General features: G+C 53.0%; 1 protein-coding gene across 1 annotated transcript in view; it reads left to right on the top strand.

Moving 5' to 3' along the window:
* Positions 1 to 20,540, top strand: part of FAM53B (family with sequence similarity 53 member B) — a 79,945-nt gene that overhangs the window by 27,171 nt on the left and 32,234 nt on the right. The window contains exon 2 of the mRNA XM_051982684.1: positions 20,095 to 20,319. Coding sequence (XP_051838644.1) covers positions 20,239 to 20,319 — 81 coding nt within the window. The 5' untranslated portion in view covers positions 20,095 to 20,238. The remainder of the gene's footprint in view (positions 1 to 20,094; positions 20,320 to 20,540) is intronic.

Below are 20,540 nucleotides of genomic sequence, written 5' to 3'. Positions count from 1 at the left end.
CCGCTTCCGTCACTGTTCCAAGGGTGGAGGATTCGCATCGAGGGTGAGAGCGGAGGATTGCTCCTGTCGGAAACGGGAAGCCTCTGAAACTCCAAGTTCTGGCCAGTTGACACAGTTTTTGATCGTGTTTTACTACCTGTGATATTCGGGCGTTCTTAGTGATAAATCAGGAGGCCTCCGCTTCGGGGGAAAACCTCTGTTTTGGTAACTAGGGAAACCGCGGCTTCAGCAAAGGTAACATCAAATGTAGCCGCCAATTGCAGAGAAATCAAGCTATTTTATTTATACTGTGAGTTCTCTCTCTCTCCTTCTCCCCAGCCCTGTCTCTTTGTCTCTGTCTCTCTGTCTTTTTGTCTCTATCTCTGTCTCTTGCTGTGTTTTTCTCTTTTTCTCTGTCTCTGTTTCTCTCTGTGTCTTTGTGTGTGTCTCTTTTTATCTCTCTCTCTCCTTCTCTCCTTCCTCCTCCTCCTTTATCTGCTTTCTCTCCCTCTCTTCCCCTTCCTTCCTTCTCTCCTCTGTCCCTTCCTTCCTACTCTTCCTCCTTCTCCTTCTCTCTCTCCCTCCCTGTCCCTTCCCTTTTCCCAGCCACCCCCCTTTCCCTCCCTCCCTCCCTCTCTCTGTGGCTCTGTCTTCAGCAAACCAAATTATCTCTTGGTTTTATCCACTTAGAAACCAATTTGCTCTTTGCTTTATAGATCAAGTGACATTTAACTAAGGTTTTTATAGCTCCCCCTCCTTCTGACCTTTGTAACTATTCCGCCTGCCTCTTGTGTGCCCTCTTGGAGCCGTAGAAGATGGCAGCGCCGCGCTATATCCGCGTAGCAGAAGCCCGCGGGACGGGCCCGAGAGGACTTGGGTGGATTTGCCAGATTTGGGGCGGAGCGGGCTCCGAGGCGTCCAGTCCCCACCTCCACATCCCGCCTGTAAGCATCCGAGACTTTGTACCCAGCCGTGCGCCAGGGCTGAGGGGGCTCCCGGAGGAAGGGAGCCGGAATGGGAACCCATTCTGTCTCCCTTCTCTGGGAGCCTGGCCCTGATAATGGTGTTATGAAATAGCGGATGGTAAGAGGAGCCCCCGAGTTTCTCGGAGCCGAGAAGAGGCTCTGGGGTCTTGGAAGCGCCCCTTGGAGTGTTTGGGCTGGAGAGGAGTAGAGTGGGGGAAGGGGGCGAGGGTGAGATGGCGCTGGAAAGCCAGCCTGGGGCCATGTTGGGAAGGACCTCGACTGCCAAGCTGAGGAGTTTGGCGCTGGGAGCCCTGTGAGTTTGGGAGCAGAGCTGATGTGGCTCGAGATATTTTAACATGAGTAAGACCCCAGTGTGGGGCCCAGAGGGGCAATAGGCCGGTGAAGACCCTACCGAGGCTGGTGGTAGTGGGGATGGAAGGGGCATGAGCCCTGTTGCATTTCCTTCTCCAGCTCATTTTATAGATGAGGAAACCGAGGCAAACTGGGTTAAGTGACTTGCTCAGGGTCACCCAGCTAAAAAGTGTCTGAGGCCGGATTTGAACTCGGGGAGATGAGCTTTCTTGCCTCCAGGCCCGGCGCTCTGCACTGTGGGCGCCCCCCCCCCAGCTGCCCAGCAGGTCCCTGAAAGCAGCTCTGGGTTTACCAGGGCTCTCTGGGGCAGCCGACGCCTTTCAGGGGCTCATTGTGTGTAATTGTCCTCCTTCTGGGACGTCCCCAAATCAAGGTGAGCACGGCCCCCAGAAGCATTCCACGTGCCAGTGATTGAGACTGGGACGAGACCCGTTTGTCTGACGACATTTGGGGTGAAGCACTTTCCCTGATGTTTTCCGGTGGCTCCTAAGCGCGTTGGGTTTAGGCGTGTGAGCTGATGTTAGATGGTGGATTTGAGCCCGGTCTCGGACACTAACGAGACGTGTGACCCTGGGCATGTCACTTGACCCCGCTTGCCTCAGTTTCCCCATCTGTAACATGAGTCGGAGAAGGAAATGGCAACCCCCCCCACTCCAGGATCTCCGCCAAGAAATCCCCAAATGGGGTCACGACAGTCGGGCACGACTGAACACAATGGGCAAACACTGGAGGAAGGAGAGTCCCGCTCCTTTCTTGGGACCTCCCCCTTCTGTCATTCTGCCCCTTACCCAGAGCACTGGAACAGTCAGGTCGGTACAGTTCTTCCACAGTCAACATATCCTGGCTGAACTTACCTCCCGCAGGAAGGGGACGCCAGTGTCCGTGAGGAGATCGTGCTGTGGGAATCAAGTCGTGCTGGGCCATTTTAGGACCGAGAGAACCTAATACCTGAGGGGGCCTTAAAGGAAGCCAGGGACTCTCCAGGATGGGGAAGAGAAGACAATGACCATTTTCCCAGCAGTTATTAGGGGCACGGAGCTCTGCTGAGTGCTCTACACACGGTTTTCCCTCGGATCTTCCCAGCAACCCTGCAAAGCGGGTGCTATTATTCCTATTTTATAATTAAAGAGACAGGGAAACAAAGGTGAGGAAGTCTCTGAGTCTGCATTTAAACTCTGCTCTTCCTTATTCCTTATACCCAGGGCTCTGGTAGCTGCAGCATCCCGCGGCCGGGGGGATGAGGAGGGGGTTCGTTTTCCATGTGGGGGTGAGGTAACCCCATTGTCACAGCCCCCAAATGGAGCTGCAGAGGAGAGGAGGACGTGTGTGCAATGGGAGTGAGAGGAAGGAAGCCAGAAAGATGGACGGGAGGCAGAACGGACCCCTCGAAAGGTCCAGGGGAGGATTTCTATTTTATCTCAGACTGACTGGGAGCCCCTGAGGATTTTTGTGTGGGGAGCACCGTGGCCGCCTCTATTCAGCTTCCGAAGAGCAGTTTGGTGGGAAGCAGGGTGACCCCAGCCCTTACTCTGTGTTTAGGAGAATATTTAACTCTCAGGATATCTAACTATTGAATTAAATACTAGAGCATTAAATATTAGGATATTTGCATATTAAAATAAACTCAAACCAAGTAAAGATAATTTCTCTTTCTACATTGCTTCAAGGCTCACAAAGGGTTTCCTCCCCCAACGGACTCGGAAATTCGAGTTTTGTCATTGTATTTTCTAGACGAGGAAACGGGGTCAGAGAGCCTAAATAGCTCGTTCAAGGTTACACAGCGAGGAAATATCGGCGGACGTTGGAACCCTCATTTGTTGACTTCAAACACCCGGCTCTTTCCACTGTAGCCGACGAATGCGTCCTCCTTCTCCTTTTGAGTTTTTCTGTCGCTATTTCTTCTCCTGCTTTGGAAGAATGAATGAAACGAATGTTGAAACACAACCTTAAAGATGACTTTGGCACAATATCTTTGGGCGGGCGGACAGCAGGCGGCCCGGGTTTTGATCCTTCTGTAGACAGATGGCTCTTGTTAGAAATATCATTGCTTAAAAAAAAAAAAGGCATTGCAACTGATATCCAAGGTCAAAGGTTCCTCTACAGAGCTTTCAGACCCCCTTTGAAAGCACCATCCCTCCTGACGCCTTCAATTGGGATTTCTGTGTGATGAGGGTTGGAGAGGGGACTTGTTCTTAATTTCTCGGATCCCAGTGGGTCACGCCATCTCTTTTTATTATTTTCTGTTGGCTTGTAACCGCGTTCCCTCTGTACTCCTCCGGTCCCTTCACTAACTACACGAGATTGTAGAGTAAGAAGGATGGATGCGTTTTTGACGGGGATATTGATATGGTGGAGGAGAGGGATGCTGTATTTCAGCGAGGTATTTGTTAAAGTCTCCCATGATGCCCCTGTGGACAAGACTGAAAGATGTGGTTTCAGTAATCGTCCAGGTAGATCCAGACCGTATGGAACAACAGCCTCAGAGACCGATGATTGAGGAATCGGCGTCGCTGGCAGGATTTCTCTGGAGGGAAGCGCTCTAGAATCTCCCTTTGGCCGTCTTCTTTTCAATAATCTCATCGGGGACTTGGATGAAAACCTAGACATTGCGCTGATTAAATTTTCAGATAACCCTTAGCTTATTGATGTACTGGATGACAGAATTGCGAACTACAAATATATATGTATATATATCAGCACACTAGATAGAATTGGGAATTAATGGGGTTATACTCGGGTTCAAAAAACCACCTGTAAAAATACAGAGAGTGAGGGCTGTGGGGGCGCGGCACTTTCTGTAAAATGGGATTGTATCAGTAGGAGGCAGGCCGCCGTGTGCACGTCAGCCCAAGTGCCGCAGCCACCTTTGGCAGCGACCGGAACGTCCGTGCTCGCGTCCCGCGGCCCCGCGTTTGGGGAAGGCTGCTGAGAAGCTGTGGTGGAGGGCGACCCGGACGGAGAGGGCTCCCCAGACTGTAGGAATCGGCCGGAGGAAGCCAAGGTTTAGGGGAAATCCAATCTCAGCCTTTAAGTAGACGAAGGGCTCCCCCAGGGGAGGGGGATTAGGTTTCTTTTGCTTGGCTCCAGGGAGCAGCAGATGGGCTGGAATTGGAAGAGGGAAAAGATTACTGCTCCCTGTAAGGAAAGACTTCCTAACAAAGAGGACCTTCCCCAGGGGAGACCAGTTATCTCTAGCCTCCCGGAAGTCTGGTAGTAGAGGCTGGACCCTTCCTTGTCACCGACTCGCTGGAGGGGATTCCCGTTTAGATTCAGGCTCTTTCCCGCCTGGGAGTCTGCGATTCCATGAGGAACAGGTGAGCTTCACACAAACCTAGTAATTCATGCTGAATCAGCGCTCCCAGGTGGGGCTTCTCTGTTGGGTGGGGCAGGCGGAGTCATCCTGGGTTTCTGCCAGCTGAAGGCTCTGGTCCCTGCCTTTAATTGTCACTATAAATATGCTTTGTGCTCACCCACTTTCCTCCTCACCGGCCTCAGTTTTCCCAACTGTCGGGCGAAGGGGTTGGAACAGAGGAGTCCTTTCTGCCCCGAGTCCTGCCTTGGCAGCCTCCCCCTCGACCTCTGCCAGAGTGGACGCCCTTTGAGGGCAGGAAGGCTTTCGTTTTGTCTTTCTATCGTTAGCTGGGCTCATTACAGGCGCCCAATAAACCCTCGTTTTGACTGATGGATTCGACTGATTGGATGATCAATTTTGATTGGCTGATTCGGCTCAGCAAACATTAGGCACCGCACTGTGCCAGGCACTGGGGTAAGGCTGGGAATACAGGAAGGGGCAGAGCCAGGCCCTGCCCTCAAGGAGCTCACCCTCCGCCTGTCTCCCGTCTCCATTGTCATAGAAGAGATCCTTAAAGGCCACAGGCTTTTAACAGGAGAGGGACCTGAACCACAGGGAGGCCATAGGAGTAGAATGGGAAAGCGCCTCTGAAGTCTCGTTCCTGCCAAGCCCTGGGGACACAAGGGAAAGGCCCCCGGCAGCTGATCTTCCCTCTGGGGAAACGTCCCATCCAGGAGAGTTCAGCTGCCAGGCAGGGAAACCCCCGGGGCGGGGGGCGCAGCAGCAGGGCGGGGGGCGCAGCAGCAGGGCAGAGAGCAAAGCCTCGTAGCTGAAAAGGTTGGGAGCCTTTCGCTTTCTCTTAAGCCCGGGAGAGGGACGTTTGGGGAGTGAGCCCAGGCTGGAGAGGGCGTCGCTCAGATGGCTTTCCTGAGGACGCCCTAAGTTCCTTTGAGAACAGCCTTGATCTGGTTCTCCTGTCAGCCCTCACGCCCTGGACGGGCTCTGTGTTCCTGGGGTCACGGTGAACCTCCGGGAAGCGCGTTGGGAGTCAGCGGAGCCGAGGAGACGAACGCCCTGAGCCCGGATCCCCGGAAGTCCCGGCCCCAGGTCGGATGGAGAAGGAAAATGAGTAAATCCTCTGTGAGGAGCGTCTCTGTGCCAGGTGATGTAGGAATCGCCATCAGGAAGCGTCTGGCTGAGCGCGGTCCCCCCGGTCCCGATGACTGATGGAGGGAGTCAGGGAGTCCATCTGGAGGCACGATGTGCCCGTGCTGCGGTGCTCGGGGGGCAGCACAAACGTGAAGGACCCCGGCCACCTTTAAGTAAAGACGTTCCCTCTCCGTCAGCAGCCCCGGAGGGAATGGCAGGAGGAGTCAGGGCACCGCTTCTAGAAAAGACACAGAAACCTGAGTTTGAACTCCAGTTCTTCTGGCAGAAAGGAAGGGGAAGTACGTTTATTAAGTGTCTCGCTTGTTCCAGGTCCTGCGCTAAGCACTTTACAAACATCTCTTCCCCTGTACCGAGTTTCCTTACTGTTAATTGTCCCCGTTCCATGGGTGCCCGGCAGGACCTTCTGACAAGGGCAGACACAGAACCGGCATCTCAGGCTGGGGGAAGGATGGGGGGCACGGTCTCAGGCTGGGGGGCGTGCGGCATCTCAGGCTGGGGGGCGCGTGACATCTCAGGCTGGGGGGGGGGGCTGGGGCGCGCGGCATCTCAGCCTGGGGGCGCGGCATCTCGTAGCATCAAGCTTGGGACCGGCCGGTTAGCTTATTTCAGGGAGTGGAGCTTGGGCCAGTCCCCCCCATCCCATCTGGCTCTCGGGATGGTTTGGGGCGTGTGACCCGGAGCCACGTTTGTCCGTGCCATCCCCGGGGCTAAGCAGGCAAGCCGGCACACGGCTCCTGAAAGGAACGGGCAGTGAGGGGGACAGTGGGCGAGAAAGCCTGTGCTGTGTGGCCCCTGGAAGCAAGCCTGGCCGGGGCGGGCTGGGGAGGCGAGCCCAGCTGGCAGGAGGTCGGCCTGCGTCAGGGTCTGGCTGTCCCGGGCCCTCTGGAGCAGGAGGCCCCCTGAGGGGAGCGGCAGGCTCGAGGACTATGGCTGCAAACCCCAGCAGGGTCCTCAAGCCCCTAAGCTTCAAGCTTGCGCCGTCTCACCGTGACTCAGAGCCCCTTTCTGGCTCAGAAGGTCCTCTGTGGGCCAGTCCCCCTGTGGTAGCCGGGCTGTTCCTGGGCCACCCGGACGACGGGGCCCCGCACTTGGGCCCCCTCTGGCCTCTTGGGCTCCAGCGGCCCGCTGGAAGACCCACATCTCCTTGCTACAGTGCGACGGGGGAGGCTTTGGAGGGGCCGCACCCAGAAATCCCCTCAAGGCCCCCCTCGTGACCCTATCCCCCACCCCCTTAACAGACTGATCTTTGGTACAGAGGACCAGATACAGGCACATGATGGGAGGGCTGGAGGCCCGAGAGGGGGCTCTATATTTAGCCGGAGACACATGTCCAGCTCCCAGTTGTGCCGGGAACCAAATTGATAATTTGCTTCTCTGGGATGACCTGAGGCCTTCGCCAGCTGGAGCTCACTAGCTAATTGGGCTGTGAGTCAGCGGCCAGAGGAGCCTGGCCAGGAGCCAGCCACGGAGGGAACCGAGATGTGTGTGTCTGAGTCACCGGGGCCAAGTGCAAGCGGCAGCCCCAGAAATTACCTTTCTCTTAGGGGCCGCTGAACTGCACTGGGTGCCTGGCCCTCCCCTAGGAGTGCGGAGGGGTGTGTGTGTGTGTGTGTGTGTGTGTGTGTGTGTGTTTGTGTGTGAGTGTATGTGTGTATGTATGTGTGTATGAGTGTGTATGTGTGAGTGTATGCGTGTGTGAGTGTGTGTGTGAGTGTGTGTATGAGTGTGTGTGTGAGTGTATGAGTGTGTGTGAGTGTGTGTGTGTATGAGTGTGTGTGCATGTGCGTGTGTGAGTGTGTGTATATGAGTGTGTGTGTGTGTGCATGTGTGTGTATGAGTGTGAGTGTGCGTGTGAGTGTATGTGTGTGTATACAAGTGTGTGTGCATGAGTGTGTGTGTGAGTATGTGTGTATGAGTGTGTATGTATGAGTGTGTGTATAAGTGTGTGAGTGTGTGTATGTATGAGTGAGTGTGTGTGTGTGTATGAGTGTGTGTGTGTGTGTGTGTCAAACAGACAGACAGACAGATAGAGATCAGACTTTTATCTGTTCCAGGCCCCCGAGATAAGCTCTTGGCTTTCCAAATGCTTCCTCTTTGTTCTTGGGGCTGGGATCAGTTTGGACACTGGGGAAACCCCGGCGGTTTTGGAGGAGGGAGACACGCTGCGGTTCTGACTTCTGGCTCACCATCTGCCGTGACCCCGCGAGGTGGGCAGGTAGCCTTGGATGATCGACGGGCCGAGACCCTGGAGACTTGCTGCAATTAAGTGTCTCCTTAAGAGCCGGGCGAGTGTGATTGCCTCGGGTCCCTCCCCCTCTTCCCTCGGTGCCTTTTCTCAAGCGGTTCTCTCCGGGGGCAGCCCCGGGTAGGATGTGGGGCTAGAAGCCACAGAGCAGCTGACCTGGATGAGCTAATCCTTAGTCGCCGATAAGGGCCTTCCTGACTCTGCGGTGGGCTCGGGGGCGGGGGGGGCCTTTGTGCCGCGGGCCTGGCTGAGGCCTTTGGGGGGGTCTGTGACTTAAGGGAATCACCAGGGTGGGTTGTGGGCCCCCCGAGTCCGCGTCACGCGGATGACATTAATGAAGGACACAAAGCCCCCCTCAGTCCCGCCAGAGCGACGCTGCCTTCGGGACACTCCCCATCTCGGTCCCTGCCGCCCCCTTTTCCATTTGCTTTCGATCCCTCCCGACCTCAGGGTCTTTCCCACTGAATCCCACCCTCCCGTCGTGGAGTCCAGGTGGTCGAGCTTCACTTTGAGAAGTGTCGTTCCAATAACTTAGGAGTGACGGACTCCATCTCCTCGCTGCCCAGGGGACCCCCCCAGGCTTCTCCGCGGCTGGAAGCCCTGACTCTCAGGCTTTCCCTTTCTCTGACTCGCAGCGGACCTTGTGGGCGGGCGCGTGACTCGGCCGTCCACACTGGCCAGTTTCCTTCCGGGGAGCAGGGGCCTCCGCGGGAGCTAACATGGGAAACACAAGACTCCTCTCTTCGGCACTCAACAAGCCCAACACCCGAGTTCCAGAGCTGCCCCTCAGGCGTGTCTCTCTGGGCTTTGTGGCCTGAGCGTCTTTTATGGGCACAGCTGGACCTCAGCCCTGCACAGGACCCTGGGAAGTGCCTGGGATTTATCCAGCGCCAGAGGACCTGGGTTCGAATGCTGCTTCTGTCACCGCCTCTGACCCCTCCCCCGGCCCTGGATTTCTGAAACGAGGGCGCTGGGACAGGTGGCGCCTGAGACCCCCTGGGAGCCTGTTCATTCGTTCGGGGCGTGTGATCCAGGGAAGCCTCAGCTTCCTCATCTGGAAAATGGGGCCACCAGGGCTGCCAGCACTTTCTGGAAGATTGTTGTCCCTTAGCTCCAGATCACATTTGAGTTGGTCCTTCGCTGACCTTTGGCTCTGTGGGAAGGTCAGTTTTTATCATCTGTTCTTATCCATCAGTCAGTCAGTCAGCGGGCATTTGTGGGCGCCTCCCTTGTGCCAGGCGCTGGGCTGAGCCAAGAAGAGGCTAATCCGAGAGTGAGCCAGTCCCGGCCTGCCCCCGTCAGGAACCCGGCGGCTCCGGGCAAGCGCTGGCAAAGGGGGACGCTGGAGCTCGGCTGCGAGGGCGGCGTGCTGACTGTGGGGGCACGAGCCGGTCTGATTTAATGCTCCTGCCACGGGCAGGTGCTCTCTGGGTGGGGTCAGCCAGGGATCTGAGGGGGGGTCAGCCAGGGATCTGGGCGGGGGGGGAGAGATCAGCCATGGATCTGGGGGATGGGGGTCAGCCGGGGATCTGGGGGGGTCAGCCAGGGATCTGGGCAGGGGGGGGAGAGATCAGCCATGGATCTGGGGGGTGGGGGTCAGCCGGGGATCTGGGGGGGTCAGCCAGGGATCTGAGGGGAGGTCAGCTGGGGATCTTGGCGGGGGGGGGGGTCAGCTACGGATCTGAGTAGGGGTCAGCTGGATCTAGGTGGGGGATCAGCCACAGATCTGGGTGGGGGAGGAGGGGTCAGCCGGGGATCTGGGTGGCAGCAGCCGCTGAGGTGCTGGGCCTGGGGTTAGCAGGAGCGACTTCAAATCCAGCCTCAGAGACTTTCTAGCTAGGTGAACCTGGGCAAGTCTTTTCAGCTGTTTGCCTCAGTTGTCTCATCTGTAAAGTGGGGATAATACTAGCTCCCCAGGTTGAGATAATTGTTGTAAAATACTGAGCCTGGCACATAGTAGGTGCTATAAGAATGCTTTCTCCTTCCCCTTCCTATCAACGGGCCCTTCTCATTAAATATACTGTGCCCCGTCTGCAGGAAGGAGGGTGACCTGTGCCTGCCACTCATCCCCTTCAAACTCCAGGTCATTTTCCAGTCAATCAGTCAGCACTTATTAAGCATCTACTGTTTGCAGGCACTGTGCCAAGTGCTGCAAATAACAAGAAAGGCAAAAAAAAAGGGAAGGCGCTCCTAGCCTATTGGGGGAGAAAACCAGGGACAGACAGGACTTTCGGGATGGGGGGGCCCGAGTCCCGCGGGCCCTTTGGCCTGGAGAGGCTTCGGAGGCGCACGGTGACGGCTGGCGGTGTCCGCGGTGTCCGTAACCGAGCTGAGGCCGCGTCGTGGGACGGGAGCGGCCGGGGCGGGAGGACGAAAGCGTTCTGAGACCCATCGCCCTCCGCCGAAGCGTGAAGGCCGGTTATTGTCTCGTGCTCCCTGGGTATGGATCAGTGGGTGAGGGAGACAGAAGCACAAACACCCGCTCCCTCCCGGGGAACTCGCGGCCGGGGCCTTTCCATCAATAAACAAGCTTTTGACAAACCATGCGTGAAGCTGGCAACGGTTTCAAGAAACAAAACGGCCCGTTCGTGTCCCAGGACTCGGTGCCTCTCATGGCTCCAAAAAATGACATTTCTCTCCCCTTGCAACGCTGTTTGCTTAAAAACAAGAGCCCTTGGCTGTTGTGGAAAAGGTCCCGAGCGGTAATTTGGCTCAGCGGCTAATTCTCTCTCCTTCCTTCTGTGGGAGTTTGGGTTCGTTTACTTAGAGAGAAAATGAGTCTGGTGGGCCAGACCGTGACTGACCAGTCTCCCACAAGTAAACTTGAACTCTAACCCGGCCATGCTTTTGTGGGGCGTGGATGAGGTCAGGGAGTGTGGATGGATTGGGGGAGACGCCTCCCTCCTTGCCACTGAAAAATGGCTCCATGAGTCCCGCTGCCGATTCACTTCAGACACATGTGGAGGATGGGCCTGTGACCTCACCTTTGTGAGTGTGTGTCTGTGTGTGTGTGAGTGTGTGTGAGTGTATGTGAGTGTGTGTCTGTGTGTGAGAATGTGTGTCTGTGTCTGTGAGTGTGTGTGTGAGTGTGTGTCTGTGAGTGAATGTGTGGCTGTGAGTGTGTGTGTGTGTGAGTTGTGTGTCACCTGCTTAATAAATATTTGCTGTTTGTGTCTCTGTCCCCAGGCTTCTCCATGCTTCTCTCTGTTCCAGCCAATCCCTCTGATCCTTCAAGGCCTGATGCACAAAACGCCCCTGCCAAGTCTCACCCCTAGCACTTCCCTCTGTCCCTCCGCTGAAATGTCTTATACTTTCCTGTCCCACTCGGCACTTCCTCATTCCCTTTGCATCATAATTACTTGTTTATGTGTCTGATCTCTCTAAGATAAAATCTCCTGTCAGGTTGTTCTCGGTCAGCATTGTGTGCAGTGCCCTATAAACAGCAGGTGCTTAATAATCACTTGATGAATTGAGTCGGAATTGATGGACTGTGCACCCCTTACAGACCCCACAGTCTGACTCAATCCTCCCTGGGTGGTTCTTGTTTGAGGAGGACCAAATGACATCACGATGTCAGGGTCAAGGTACAGGGTATCTGACTGCCTGGTCAGAGCAGTACGAGCTCAGGAAAATTCATCATGAATTTAAATCTGGTCTCAAGACACTTCTTAGCCGTGTGACCCCGGGCAAGTCACTTTATCCTATTTCCCTCAGTTTCCTCATCTGTAAAATGAGCTAGAGGAGGAAATGGCAAATCATCCAGTACCTCTGCCAAGAAAACCTCAAATGGGGGGTCACAAGGAGACACGACTGAAGACCTAGAAAACCCCTAGAAGCCCAGGTTATAGAGCTGGAGGGCACCAGAGAGACTCATTTGCCCAGAAACAGGACTTGGCCACAGTCACACAGCCTGCGTATGACAAGACTATAATGAGGATGACAGGGATGATAATAACTCACATTTACATAACAGTTGGTGGTTTTCACAGTGACATCCTTTCCCATAATCTGGAACTCTGGTCAGCCTGTAGTTTATGATTTCTTCAAGGAATAAACCTCCACCATCAGTAATCATTGACTACCATTGGCTACCCAGATTGGGGCTCAGTAAAGAAGAGAAGCCAACTATTATGCGCCAGTTGAAAGTATTTGGAAGAGCTGAGTGAGTGCTGAACGAGGAGAGATGGGTTGAGCGTGGGTTTGGGCAGGAAGGGCTCCCCGGAGGCGCTGCCCTCGAGTTTGCCATGTAGGGAGCGGTGCTGTGTGTGAGGAGAAGGCTGGATCCGTCCATGTCCCACTTAGGAAGAAAGGCGGCAGCCAAGTCGCAGGGGACAACAAGAGGAAGCCGCCTTACTCTCTCTTTCCGAGCACTTAGAACTAACAAGGGGAAATTCTAGTGTAGATCCAACAAGGGACAGTTGGTTTCTGGGGTGGAAATGAAGGAAACCTTGAGGGAAAGTGACCATTCCCCACTAAAGTTTGTGACGGAGAGAGTAATTTGAGGGCAGAGTCTGACATGAATTCTTGGTTTTGGGGGAGGAGGGTGCTCCATTATATTCAAATCCCAACCTTTTTTTCAGCCATTCCCCATTTGATGGTCCATCTCTTGCTTTCTGTTTGTTTCTAAGACAAAAAACAGTTCATTTGGGTCCCTTGCTTCTATTCTTGGACTCCATGGCAAGGATGCTGAATGTGTATGATAATTTTATCCAGATTGCTTTCTAGAGCCTCTGGGCCGGTGGACAGTTCCACCAGCGAGGTATCAGGTGATCTATTTCCCACGGCCTCTCTAGCACTGGTCATTTTTGTCCTTGGTCATCTTTGTCAGTGTGACTCGTGTGGAGTAAAACCTTAACTTCTTTTTGTTTGCATTTTTCTTGTGGATCAAAGGCATTCCTTGAAATGATTTTTTAATACTTTCCATTTGTTTGTGCCCTTGTCTCTTGGGAAATGGCTCTTCTTCTCAGATATTTATCTCAGTTTCCCATAGATCTTAGATATCAAGTCTTTTATCAGCAATAGGGGATGGGAAACTAAGATTTCTTCTCTTTCTATTCTAGCTGAAGTGATTTTGTTTATGCAAAATCTTTTTAATTTTATCTGTCAGGAATTGCCTTTTATCTTTTATGATCACCAGGCGAGTCTTTTAAAACTCTAGAGCAGGCTCCAATCTGCATTGACAGAGGGTGTTTCCTCTCTGGGAGTTCCCAATACAAATGAAATCATATGTCCATTTTGAAAACAAAACAATTCTTTGTTCAAACCAACAAAATGGTTTGTTTAATAATTCCTTCCCAGCTCTAGTTGTGAAAGACACCTCCTCCCATTGTCCTCTGTTGTTTTTTTTTAAGCTATGACCTTTTTATCTGGAGGTTGTATACCCATTTGGGAACTATTCTCGCATATGATGTAAGATGTTCCCCAACCTAATTTCTGTGAAACTTCCTATTTTCCAGGAGTTGTTGTTGAATGGGGAATCTTTGCTTACTTTGATTGCATCTAGACTTGACTTACCCTAATTTTTTCTATGGATCATCTTGCCCATTTTTTCCAGTACAAAATAGTTTGATAATGTATCATAAAAATAATTTGACATCCAATAAGGGTAATCCCCTTCAATCCTACTTTTAAAAAACCAATTCTTTTGGAGACTAAATCTTCCCAGGCTGAAATATAGCAACCCGTCTTGGGCCTGATCCCAACACTCTAGTTTAATCTAAAGTCACATTTTGGGCCAGCTCACCCATGTGGAGGCAGCCTATTGATCCTCCATCCCTAGATACTCAAACATCACAACTCCCAAATTTAAGCTAGCCATCTACCTCGACCTTTCCCAAAAGAGGGGCTATAGTAGTGAGCCATCACATCTGGCTTTATCTTTATTTTTAAACGTGACTTATTTTGTAGTTCTTTTCCTTTTGTTCCTCAAGATGATTTTATTATTATTTTGTTTAGGTTGATAAAGCCCTAGGAGTTTGATGTAATGGTATTAACAATAACATTTATGTAGTGCTTAAAGGTTTGCAAAGTGCTTTACAAATATTATATCATTTTTGTCCTTGTGACAACCCTGGGACTTAGGTTTTTGTTTATATTATTATCCCGATTTTAGAGATAAGGAAATGGAAACTGACAGAAATGAAATGATTTGACCAGATTCCCTTAGCCAGCAAGTGTCTGAGGCCTGATTTCAACTTGGGTTTTCTTGACTCCATTTACCATGTTCTATCCTCAGAGCTACCTCTCTGCCTCCATTATTAGTATTATGTTAAAGACATACAAAAATAGGAAACATAATTTTTTGAATTAATGTTACTGTTTTATTTATGTTAGTGTAGTCGAATCTTGAACAATGAATATTTTCCCAAATTCATTATTTCTGTAGAGATTGTTTTGTAGAGGTACCTAAGTAGCATAGTGGACATAACATTGGACCTTCAGGAAGACCCAAGTTCAAATCTTGTCTCATGGTTACCAGCTGTGTGACCTTGGATGAGTCATTTTACCTCAGTTTCCTCATCTATATATCGGAGGTCTTGGGAGGTTACTTCCCAGATATTTAGAACAATTTTAATAGAATGTATCTATCTTTGAGGGCAGAGACTGTCATTTGGCCCTTTTTGTGTCCCTAGCATTAGCAGTACCTGGCAGTAGTAGGTACTTAGTGAATGTTGATTGATTTTATGTCTTTCTGCTATTTATTTGTTATTGGTTTGGGCCGATGGCTTTTTCCTTGGTTTATCTGACATCTTGCTACTTGAATGAAGTTATTGCTTTATGTAATTTTTTATCCCACTGAATATTTGGGATTCTCTAAGTAAACCATTATATTATCTCTATATGGAAGTTATTTTGCTGCCTCCTCTTTGCCTATCCTTATTCTGAGAAATTTGTTCATGAATGTATTTTATGGATACAATTGGGTTTTCATGATTGGATTTTATAAGTCCAATTGGGTTTTCATGATTGGATTTTATGGATCCAGTTGGGTTTTCGTGATTGGAATTTATGGATCCAGTTTAATTTTTCATGATTGGATTTTATGGATGCAGTTGGGTTTTTCATCATTGGATTTTATGGATCCAGTTGGATTTTCATGATTGGATTTTATGGAACCAGTTGGGTTTTTGTGATTGGATTTTATGGATGCAGTTGGGTTTTCATGATTGGATTTTATGGATGCAATTGGGTTTTCATGATTGGATTTTATGGATCCAATTGGGTTTTCATGATTGGATTTTATGGCTCTAGTTTGGTTTTTCATGGTTGGATTTTATGGATCCAGTTTAATTTTTCATGATTGGATTTTATAGGTCCAATTGGGTTTTCATGATTGGATTTTATGGATGCAGTTGGGTTTTCATGATTGGATTTTATGGATGAATTTGGGTTTTTCATGATTGGATTTTATGGATGCAGTTGGGTTTTTATGATTGGATTTTATGGCTCTAGTTTTGTTTTTCATGGTTGGATTTTATGGATACAGTTGGGTTTTTCATGATTGGATTTTATGGATCCAGTTGGAGTTTCATGATTGGATTTTATGGCTCTAGTTTGCTTTTTTCGTGATTGGAATTTATGGATCCAGTTTAATTTTTCATGATTGGATTTTATGGATGCAGTTGGGTTTTTCATCATTGGATTTTATGGATCCAGTTGGATTTTCATGATTGGATTTTATGGAACCAGTTGGGTTTTTGTGATTGGATTTTATGGATGCAGTTGGGTTTTCATGATTGGATTTTATGGATGCAATTGGGTTTTCATGATTGGATTTTATGGATCCAATTGGGTTTTCATGATTGGATTTTATGGCTCTAGTTTGGTTTTTCATGGTTGGATTTTATGGATCCAGTTTAATTTTTCATGATTGGATTTTATAGGTCCAATTGGGTTTTCATGATTGGATTTTATGGATGCAGTTGGGTTTTCATGATTGGATTTTATGGATGAATTTGGGTTTTTCATGATTGGATTTTATGGATGCAGTTGGGTTTTTATGATTGGATTTTATGGCTCTAGTTTTGTTTTTCATGGTTGGATTTTATGGATACAGTTGGGTTTTTCATGATTGGATTTTATGGATCCAGTTGGAGTTTCATGATTGGATTTTATGGCTCTAGTTTGCTTTTTTCATGGTTGGATTTTGTGGCTCTAGTTTGATTTTTCATGGTTAGATTTTATGGATCCACTTGGGTTTTTCATCATTGGATTTTATGGATCCAGTTGGGTTTTCATGATTGGATTTTATGGATCCAGTTTAATTTTTCATGATTGGATTTTATAGGTCCAACTGGGTTTTCATGATTGGATTTTATGGATCCAGTTGGGTTTTCATGATTGGATTTTATGGATCCATTTGGGTTTTTCATGATTGGATTTTATGGATCCAGTTGGGTTTTTATGATTGGATTTTATGGCTCTAGTTTGCTTTTTCATGGTTGGATTTTATGGATCCAGTTTAATTTTTCACGATTGGATTTTATAGGTCCAACTGGGTTTTCATGATTGGATTTTATGGATCCAGTTGGGTTTTCATGATTGGATATTATAGGTCCAACTGGGTTTTCATGATTGGATTTTATGGATCCATTTGGGTTTTTCATGATTGGATTTTATGGATCCAGTTGGGTTTTCATGATTGGATTTTATGGATCCAGTTGGGTTTTCATGATTGGATATTATAGGTCCAACTGGGTTTTCATGATTGGATTTTATGGATGCATTTGGGTTTTTATGATTGGATTTTATGGCTCTAGTTTGCTTTTTCATGGTTGGATTTTCTGGATCCAGTTTAATTTTTCATGATTGGATTTTATGGATGCACTTGGGTTTTTCATGATTGGATTTTATGGATCCAGTTGGGTTTTCATGATTGGATTTATGGATGCAGTTGGGTTTTTCATGATTGGATTTTATGGATCCTGTTGGGTTTTTCATGATTAGATTTTATGGATTCAGTTGGATTATGAAAATGATTTCCGGTTGCCCAATGACCAGGAGTGATCTCTCCCCTCAGCCCCGGAGGCTTCCTGGGAGGGTCTGGCTCCAGAGCCTGTTTGGGGGAAGTCAGGAGGAGTTCCAGCTCTGGGGCACGCTCATGGGAAGAGCGCCAGCGTGGGCCAGCAGAGGAGAGGAAGGAGACAGGGGCCTTGTTGCCTGATGTTGCCCAGGTGGAGCAGCTAGAAAGCGCAGACTAGGTGAGAAGCACATGTTCTGCCCTAAGGCCCTTAGAGGCCGCCTGGTCCAGCTGAGTCCTGGAGGGTCCCCGCTTGCCCCACTTCTCACCAGGAGTCGAGCCCAAGGCAAGTCCCAGGCTCTGTCCGTGGTCCGGACCGGCTGTAAATCTGGGGGTGACAGCCTTGGGGTTGTGCCCTCTCCACGAGGAGCAGCCCCGCCGGCTCAAGGCTGGCTCGTCCCCTGCTCAGACCACCCGGAGAACCTGCGGTTTCTCTGGTGATGCAAGACTGGTTTGGGGACCCAGACGAAGGGTCAGAGCATCCGTCAGCACCCCGGCTGCCATGGTCAGCGGCCGCAGTTCAAAGGGGAAAGTTGGGATCTTGGCGAAGCTGAGTCATGGACTGGCTCCTCTTCAGAGTCAGGATTTCACATTCGGACGCTTAGAGGGGCAAATGAGGGGCGAGGGACGAGTAAGAGCCAGGCAGTCATTCGTTTTAGCCGAGCCCTTTCTTGTCCCGTTCCCAGCCTCCAGTCTCCCAGTCTCTCCTCTCCGGCCTCCCTCTCTCTCTCTGGAAACCTGGACTCTGGTCTCTTCCTGACCGCTGAGCTTCCCAGGCCGTGCCCCTTCTCCCCCGGCCCCCTTCTCCGGTCCCCCTTTGGAAGCGCCTTGAGGACAGACCACCTTCCCCGCTGGTGGTTCTGATCTCTGGTGCTCACCTCTGAGCCAGGCGCGCAGTGAGCCCTTAGTCAGGGCTGTCTGTGGACAAGAACCTCCCACGGGAGGGTCTCGTAGGTCGGCTTTGGGGGCCGTGACGGAGCTGTGTTCTCAGGAAGCGCCTGCCCCACGTGCCAACACCCCCCCCCCCCGTGAACCCCCTCCTCTCGTCGCTGTGATTTCTGCTGTGGTTCCTTGGGCTCATCTTCTCCGGACGTCCGGGAAACGGGCTTTTGCCAAAGCCTGTGTTGGGGGTGGGTGCCCCAGAGCTGGAACTCCTCCTGACTCCCCCCAAACAGGCTCTGGAGCCAGACCCTCCCAGGAAGCCTCCGGGGCTGCGGGGAGAGACCGCTCCTGTTCGTTGGGCGAAGGCCCAGGGTCCTGGGAAGCAGGTGGGAGGCCACGTCTGGGGTGCAGACTCAGGGCCTTGGGGAGCCCCCGGCACAGATGGAGGCGCCCCCGTGCCCACGTTCCATGGAGTCGGTGTCGGGCGTTTCAATGGGACCGTCGCACTGATTGTTCTCGGCCTTTTGCGGCTCTGACCACGTCTGCGCCAGAGGAGGGGCGGGGGGGGGGGGGGAAGGGGGGGCGCGGCAGAGGTCGCCTGGCCCCTCCGGGGGCATCCTGCCCGCCGGGTCAGCAGCGGCGTGGCTTGTGACATCAGCCCGGCCGGCTCGGCTTCCCCCCTCCCTCCCCCCCAGCAGCAGATCCTGGAGACACGAGTCCGTTTCTCCCCCGATTGTGCACTTTGGACGAAGCCGGTTTTTCACCAACAGTATTGGGTGGTTCCCTCTGTCAGTCGCCTGGCCCACGATGGAGCCATCTCGGGGTCACCCACTGAAAGCCCAAGCCGAGTAAATGGGAAAACGATGGACATATGCCCAGTGCAAAGGATCAGCTTGCGGGAGCTCTGCGTCCGGGGCTCTGCGTCCCACGTGCTTCAGCCGCGGCTTCCTCCCCGCCTCCTGATTGGTTGGGAGCCGCCCTTGAATTTGGAGGAAGCCCCAAGCTTCTTTGTGGCCCGGGCAGCCGAGGGGGAGCGGGATTACGGGCGCCTTTGTGGACACTGGGCTTTCCTGAGCAGACCCGGTGTTTGCAGTCGGGGCAGGGAGCGGAGCAGAGGCTGCTGGGAGCGGAGAACTGGGTCAGGGGGACTCTGAGCGGCAGAACCGGACCTGGGCTCTCTCCGGCTGGGTCCGGGCAGGGCCCCCGAGCGTCGATGGGCCGCTGTCGCGGAGAGCTCCGCGCTGTCGGAGCCAGCTGGGCTTGGCGAGTTCGGTTCTAGGAGAAGAAAACCCGATGGCGTCCGGCTGGCGGGAGCAGTGGGGGGAGGCAGGATCGCCCCCAGCGCAGCGAGTCCCCCTCGGGACCAATACCCGCGGGGAAGCGGCACCGGGTGCGGGGGCTCGGCCCCATCTCGGAGAAACCCTGGGGGTGGCTCCGTCCGGACCCAACGTAGAGACCCGCTCTGAGCGGGCGACTCCGGGGTCCGGGCTTGGGTAGATGGTCCAGGCAGAAACTCGCCTCGCGGCTGGGACTTGCTGGGTGGGGCTGGGCGGCGGCAGGGGCGGGGACTGTGGACGGTGGGACTCTGCTGCCCCCCACCCCCCACCCCTCTGCGGCCTTTTCGCAGCCTCGGGGCACGCTGTGGGCCAGGCTCCGAGACATTGCAGTCTATGGGCAGGGCCTGGGTGTGGGACTGGGTGTGGGGCCCGGGTGTGGGGCCCAGGTTTGGGGGCCGGGTGTGGGGCCCGGGTGTGGGGCCCGGGTGTGGGGGCCGGGTGTGGGGCCCGGGTGTGGGGCCCGGGTTTGGGGGCCGGGTGTGGAGCCCGGGTTTGGGGGCCGGGTGTGGGGCCGGTGTGGGGCCCGGGTTTGGGGGCCGGGTGTGGGGCCGGGTTTGGGGGCCAGGTATGGGGGCCAGGTGTGGGGCACGGGTTTGGGGGCCGGGTGTGGGGCCCAAGTTTGGGGGCCGGGTGTGGGGCCCAAGTTTGGGGGCCGGGTGTGGGGCCCGGGTGTGGGGCCCGGGTGTGGGGCCGGGTGTGGGGGCCAGGTGTGGGGCACGGGTTTGGGGGCCGGGTGTGGGGCCCAAGTTTGGGGGCCGGGTGTGGGGCCGGGTGTGGGCCCCAGTGAGGAGCGCGGGCACTCAGCCAGGCCCTTCTTGCTTTTGTCATTCCAGGGCACTGAGCACGCCGGCCCAGGCCACCCCAAGGGTCAGCTGCCGATGGAGAGCTGCTCGGGCTGACCCCGCTCTCCCGGAAGATGCCCTGGCGCTAGAAGGCCGCCCGCCCTGGGATGGCTCCCGGTGCCTGACTCCTCTGCCATGGCGATGATCCTGACCCGGCCCCTCGAAAACCAAGGCGCTGCCGACTCCATAACATGCAAGACTCTGCACCCTGAGCTGGTAAGAGTCCAGGGGAGGGGGCGGGTGGGGGGCTCGGGAGGGGGGCTCGGAAGGCGCTCCTCCTGCAGCACAAGCTCAGGTAAAGGCGGCCGGGGATGTGTGGCCCGGAGGAGGCCCCGAAGCCAGCGGGAATCTGTGTCCGGCAGGTCGGAGATGGGGGTTCCTTGTTTCTCAGTGCCCCGGGATGATGGATATGGGGGGAGGATCTCGGGCAGATGGGG

This window comes from Antechinus flavipes, chromosome 2 (assembly GCF_016432865.1).
Source record: "Antechinus flavipes isolate AdamAnt ecotype Samford, QLD, Australia chromosome 2, AdamAnt_v2, whole genome shotgun sequence".
Taxonomy (NCBI): Eukaryota; Metazoa; Chordata; class Mammalia; order Dasyuromorphia; family Dasyuridae; genus Antechinus; species Antechinus flavipes.
The sequence above is the reverse complement of the archived record's forward strand: the minus strand, read 5'-3'. Positions and strand labels throughout refer to the sequence as shown.